Consider the following 6,663-nt stretch of genomic DNA (forward strand, 5'->3'; position numbering starts at 1 on the left):
AACTGGATAATTGTATAACATATGCGTATTTCACCATAACTGTGTCAGATCTTGTCAACAAACATTTTCGTCCGTCAAATATAAACAACAGCAGGGCAGCAGCTGCACTAATCAGTTTGTTACAATAATGTAATTGCTGTTTTCTTTAAAAAGAACCATCTAATGGTTCCCTGGAGCCTAACATCATGTATAAATGTGGCCCTGCTTTTAGAGAATTGCAGAACGTGCTCAGATCCTCTGTCAGAAATGCATGGAATGCCAACAGGGCTGTTGTTTGCCATTTACTATCCCGTCATTGCAGCTATCGGTGTTCCAGGTAAAGTGTTGTAATAAGTTAGCAGCAGCTTAGCTGAATTAATTTTCACAAATTATGTCAGTCGAGGTTCTTCACGATACGGATACCGTTTGTTCAATTTAATTGTGCCATAATCCCCCTCCATCCTTTACCTGCATGCTACAGTATAATTTTCCCACTTAAAACGATAAGTCTGCTTTCAGTTACCGACATAACTTTGTGATATTAATGCTATAATTTCATCCCTTTAATAGCGTCATTCCAGCCCGTTAACAACGTTTTCACTCCGATTCACTGCTTACGTCCCCGGATCTAAACGTATTTCTGGCTCACTATTGACAGTTACTGCGAGTGGGTTATCACGATGTCCTGCATTCCCATTTTGTTCCTTACAATGCTATTGCGGTTGAATTACCAAAAGGCCACGGTAATGTAAATCTATTGTGACATTAACATTTTCCCTGTCATGGAACCAACACACACAGTTAGTGAGTTATCAGAGTATAATTGCCGTTCTCTTACGTTATTGTCACCGTTACTGTGGGTAAATGATCATACAGTAATCACTGTATCCGCAGATTTATTTGGCTGCTGAGGTTGGCAGGGACGGAATAATACCCACCATAGATTCTTTGATTGCAGTGAATCCGTCTTTGAATGATCCCCAACTGAACTTAATGATTATACCTATTTATGGAACATTACTGGGCACCGAAGTGATTGCAGATCTCATAGCATTTTCGCAGCTGCTCTTTAATGTAATATTCTCACGTGCTCAGAACTCACAGAGCAATGTATTTCTGTTCCCACTAATCATTTCGGACCAGCTCTCTTCTTCCACATTAGTTTCTGTTGATAATTCTAAACTGCTGCATTTGTCTCTGCGCCTATTACCGGGCAATATCTCTGATTGTTCGAACATTCACCATTACTTCCACTTTGAGTGAGGGTCCATAATTGGTTGGTATCTCTCACACTTAAGGTGAAAATGTTTATTTTCACTACCCACTATAGAGCACAGTTGGTGATGCATCCCGGTGACGCAGTGCAGCACAGAGGTAGTGTTGAACAGTAAGCGGATCTTCCTTCAATTTAGACCCCATCACTTGCCCGTTCTAGAGTTTCAGACGGACGCCGAAGATCCACGTGATGTTGCTTTCCGCAATGTTCCTTCCCCCAAGTCAGAAAAAGGTAAATTGCCCCTTCACCTCCTTGTCCTTGAGGATAATTATGACTAAGTGCTCCACCCAATTTTCTAACAGTGTACAATTTTGCAGGAATAAATTGCAAGGAAGCCATTTGATCCTGAGCGAAGGATTTTTTTTTATTAGTCTCCGCACTCATAGGTGGTTGTTTGGTTATTTATCCGCTTCGATGTTTTCAATAATTATTTCCTGATCTACCAGTTGCTTTCGATGAGCGTTTTATTTCATTAAATGGTTTTTAAAATGTCAGCGTGCTGCTGTGCAGAGGGTCTTGGGTGTCCTTGTGCATGAATCGCAAAGAGTTGGTTTTCAGGCGCAGCAGGAAATTAAGAAGGCAAATAGAATTTTGCCCTTCATTGCTAGAGTTGATGTTTAAAAACAGAGAGGTTTATTTTGCAACTGTGTAGGGTGTCGGTGAGGCCACGCCTGGAGTACTGTGTACAGTTTTGGTCTCCTTACTTGAGAAATAATGTACTGGCATTGGAGGCGGTGCAGAGGAGATTCACTTGCTTGATTCCGGATTTGATAGCATTATGAGGAAAGACTGAGTAAGTAGACTGGGACCATGTTCATTGGAATTCACATGAATGAGGGGGCATCTTATACAAACATATAAAATTATGAAGGGAGTAGATAACATAGAAGCAGGGACGTTGTTTCCACTGGCGGGTGAAACGGGATACATAGCCTCAAAATAAAGGGGAACAGTGTTGAGTAGGAACTTCTTCAGGCGAAGAGTTGAAAAACTGTGGGATTCCCTGCCCAGTGAAGCAGTTGAGGCTATTTCGCTGAATGTTTTTCAGGCAAAGATAGATAGATTTTTGAAAAGTAAAGGAATTAAAGGTTATGGTGAGCGAGCGGCTAAGTGGAGATTAGTCCACGAGAAGATCAGCCATGATCTTATTGAATGACGGAGCAGGTTCAAGCGGCCAAATGATGTACTCCTGCACCTAGTTCTTGTTTATTCCTTATCACAGTTATGTCTCATTAGTTAATTAGGGCAGCACGGTAGCATTGTGGATAGCACAATCGCTTCACAGCTCCAGGGCCCCAGGTTCGATTCCAGCTTGGGTCACTGTCTGTGCGGAGTCTGCACATCCTCCCCGTGTGTGCGTGGGTTTCCTCTGGGTGCTCCGGTTTCCTCCCACAGTCACAAAGATGTGCAGGTTAGGTGGATTGGCCATGATAAATTGCCCTTAGTGTCCAATATTGCCCTTAGTGTTGGGTGGGGTTACTGGGTTATGGGGATAGGGTGGAGGTGTTGACCTTGGGTAGGGTGCTCTTTCCAAGAGCCGGTGCAGACTCGATGGACCGAATGGCCTCCTTCTGCACTGTAAATTCTATGAAATTCCACAAAGTATGCAATTTCCCTGTCTCATTTTTAATCAGGATATGGAACCAGTTGTCCTGCCACGCAAGGGATCATTTATTGGTTCGGGGCATGTCTCAAATGTGTAAATTTCACAAAGACTACTGCAAAAATAATTATAAAACCTAATAACACGGTGTCTTTAAACATTCAACGAGGTAGCCTCAGCTGCTTCACTTATTGTCACGAGTAGGCTTCAATGAAGTTACTGTGAAAAGCCCCTAGTCGCCACATTCCAGCGCCTGTCTGGGGAGGCTGGTACGGGAATCGAACCGTGCTGCTGGCCTGCTTGGTCTGCTTTAAAAGCCAGCGATTTAGCTGTTGTGATGTGAACTACTAACTTTCATATTCTCTTATCTCCGAACCTCATTTATAATTCTCTCTCTCTATTTCTATCTCACTCTCTATTGCAGCAAATCTGGCAGTAATTATTGTTCTCTGTCGAAGAAACTGTGGCCTCTCCAGATGTATCACTATTTACCTGGTGTCCATTGCGGTGACAGATCTCCTGGTTATTGTCACGGCTGTAATATTAAACCGGATTGTTGGAATCTATTTTCCAATGAGTTTCCTGTCCATTACGCCAGTATGCAGTTTCCGCGCATCCTTAAATTATGCAGCTATTGACAGCTCTGCCTGGTTAACAGTCGCTTTCACCTTTGATCGATTTGTGGCAATTTGTTGTCAGAAGATGAAGATAAAATATTGTACTGAAAAGACGGCGGCATGGGTCATTGGAATCATCTGCACGCTGACCTGCGTAAAAAATATCTTCCTGTATTTTTTATTTGAACCGAGGTATGAGTTAAACAACGTACCTTGGTTCTGCAACCTAAAATCAATATTTTACACGTCACTTGCATGGATCGCTTATGACTGGATTCGGTCGATTGTGACGCCTTGCCTCCCATTCTTTCTGATACTACTACTGAATGCAATTACTGTCAGACATATTCTCGCAGCCAACATAACCCGCAGGAGACTTCGGGCCCAGGTCAATGGAGCGAATCAGCCTGACCCAGAGATGGAGAAACGGAGGAAGTCCATTGTTTTACTCTTCGCCATCTCGGGCAGCTTCATCATGTTATACTTATTGTTTTTTATAACGATTCTGTATGTCCGAATTGTAAATGTTCCCTATGCCTCTGTTTCTGATTTTAGTGATCCCATATTCATTATCCAGCAATTCGGATTCATGTTTCAGTTTTTGAGCTCCTGCATCAACCCGTTTATTTACGCTGGGACACAGAGTAAAATCAGAGCCGAGTTAAAGAGTGGGATGACATATCCATTTATTCTAATTATTAAGTTGTTTAAACGTTGAAAAAGAGAAAGAGGACGGCTATGCAGCGAAACATGTGACTAAACAGCTGGTGCAGGAGGGTGGGTTTCAAATATCTGGATCATTGGCATCTATTGGCCGAAAAAGTTCGGCACAATATTGTGGACCGAAAGGCCTGTTCTGTGCTGTATTTTCTATGTTCTATATATTCTATATTTAACTGAGATCAGTTTGCCATTACAGGGACTTGGTTCAGGGAGGGACAGGGTTGGCAGCGCAACGTTCTAGAATTTCGATGTTTCACCTGGGATAGAGGGGGATGTAAAAGCGGTGGGGAAGTTGAACTACTGATTAAGAGGAATATCATAACTGTACTGCGGGGGACACGTCACAGGGCTCATGAAGCAAGGCAATATGGTTAGAGCTCGGGAATAGGAAGGGTGCAGTCACAATGTTAGCGGTTTACTACAGGCCTCCCAACAGCCTGTTGGAGATGGATGAGCAAATATGTAGGCAAATTTTGTCAATGTGTTTAAATATTTGCAACAGGGTTGTTGTGGTGGATGATTTTAACTTCCCTTGTTTTGACGGGTTCTCACTCAATTCCAGGGGTTTGGATGGGGCAGAGTTCGTGAGGAGCATCCAGGAGGGATTTTTGAAACAATATGTGGATAGTCCAACTAGGGAAGGGGCTGTACTGGACCTGGTATTGGGGATTGAGCCCAGCCAGCTGGCCCAGATATAATGAAAGGAACATTTCAGGAACCGTGACCATAATTCAGTAAATTTTAAGGTACTGTTGGACAAAGATAAGAGTCGTCTTCGGGTGAAGGTGCTAAATTGGGGGAAAGCTAATTATAACTGAAGAATCTAGATTATGGCCGGATGTTTGAGGGGAAAACAACATCTGGCACGTGGGGAGCTTTTAATTGTCTGTTGATAGGAATTCAAGACGGACATGTTCCTGGGAGGAAGCAGGATAAGTATGGCAAATTGCAGAAACCTTGGGTAAAGAGGGATATTGTGAGCACAGTCCAAATGAAAAGGAAGCATTTGTTAAGGCTCGAAGGCTGAGAACAGACGAAGCTCTGGAAGAAGGCATTTAAGTAAGAATTTAAGTAAAGAGGGCTAAGAGGGGTCACAAAACATTATTGGCAAACACGATTACGGTAACTCCTTTGGCTTTTTATACATCTATAGCGATCATGAGGTTAGCCATGGAAAGAGGTGGCCCACTCAAGGATAGGGGAAGGAATTTTTGAGTGGAGCCAGATGAAACGGACTAAATGAGGGCTCTGCATCATCAATCACTAAAAAGAAGAATTTGTTGGATTGTGAATCTCTGGTCCTCTGGCCTCTTTTAGATCTCTCACCTCTCATCTTAAACCTATTCCCTCTTGTTCTAGACTCCTCCCTTTGGGAAATGATGTTGACTATATACCTTATCTATGCCCCTCATTATTTTGTAGACCTCTATAAGATAACACCTAAGCCTCCTACATTCCGGGGGAAAAAGTCCTAGCCGATCCAACCTCCCCTAATAGCTCAGACCATCAAGTCCTGGTATCATCCCCGTAAATCTCTTATGCACTATTTATAGTTTAACAATAAACTTCCTATAATAGGATGACCAGAATGTAACACGGTATTCCATTTGGGCTCTTACTAATGTCTTATCCAACTTTAACAACTCCTGTATTCAATATTCTGACCAATGAAACCTAGCATGCTGAATGCCTTCTTCACCACACTGTCTACCTGCGACTCTACCTTCAAGAAGCTAGGAACTTGTACCCCCAAATCTCTTTGATCTGTAACTCTACCGAACCTACTAACCCATTAAATGAGTATGTCCTGCCCTGATTTTATCTACCAAAATACATCACCTCACATTTATTCAAATTAAGCTCCATCTGCCATTCATCGGCCCACATGCCTAATTGGTCAAGATCCTGTTGCAATCATATATAACCTTCTTCACTATCCACTATGCCACTAATCCTGGCGTTATCTGCAAACTTGCTAACCATGCCTCCTACATTCTTATCCAAATCATTAATATATATAACAAATAAGTGAACGCAACACCGATCCCTGAGGCACACCACTGGTCACAGGCCTCCAGTTTGAAAACGGTCCTCCATAAACACCCTTTGGTTTTGGTCACCAAGCCAATTTTGTATCCAATTGGCTACCTCACCCTTGATTCCGTGGAATTTAACCTTTTGCAACAACCTACCATGTGGTGCCTTGTCAAAGGCCTTGCTAAAGTCCACGTAGACAACATCGACTGCACTGCCCTCATCTACCTTCTTGGTTACCCCTTCAAAAAACTCAATCAAATTGGTGAGACATGATTTTCCCCGCCAAAGCCATGCTGACTTTCCCTAATTAGCCATTGCCTGTCTAAATGCCTGTAGATCCTGTCCTTCAGAATACCTTCCAACACTTTTCCCACTACAGAAGTAAGGCTAACCGGTCTGTAGTTCCCAGGCTGATCCCTACAGCCCTT

General features: G+C 42.8%; 1 protein-coding gene across 1 annotated transcript; it reads left to right on the forward strand.

The window, feature by feature from the left end:
* The first annotated feature begins 246 nt into the window (after positions 1-246).
* On the forward strand, positions 247-4,193 carry LOC119951496 (probable G-protein coupled receptor 139). The gene is made up of 3 exons (XM_038774705.1): positions 247-316; positions 1,415-1,486; positions 3,283-4,193. Exons 1-3 carry the CDS (start codon positions 247-249, stop codon positions 4,191-4,193), a joined length of 1,053 nt encoding a protein of 350 aa, XP_038630633.1.
* The last annotated feature ends 2,470 nt before the right edge of the window (positions 4,194-6,663 follow it).

The sequence above is a fragment of the Scyliorhinus canicula genome, chromosome 17, assembly GCF_902713615.1.
Source record: "Scyliorhinus canicula chromosome 17, sScyCan1.1, whole genome shotgun sequence".
Lineage (NCBI taxonomy): Eukaryota > Metazoa > Chordata > Chondrichthyes > Carcharhiniformes > Scyliorhinidae > Scyliorhinus > Scyliorhinus canicula.

Excerpts from the sequence above, each read along its gene's own strand:
- LOC119951496 (XM_038774705.1), top strand. The coding sequence starts at position 247 with ATGCATGGAATGCCAACAGGGCTGTTGTTTGCCATTTACTATCCCGTC. Across the intron at positions 317-1,414 it reads TGCAGCTATCGGTGTTCCAG|AGTTTCAGACGGACGCCGAA; the intron begins GTAAAGTGTTGT and ends TGCCCGTTCTAG. Across the intron at positions 1,487-3,282 it reads TTCCCCCAAGTCAGAAAAAG|CAAATCTGGCAGTAATTATT; the intron begins GTAAATTGCCCC and ends TCTCTATTGCAG.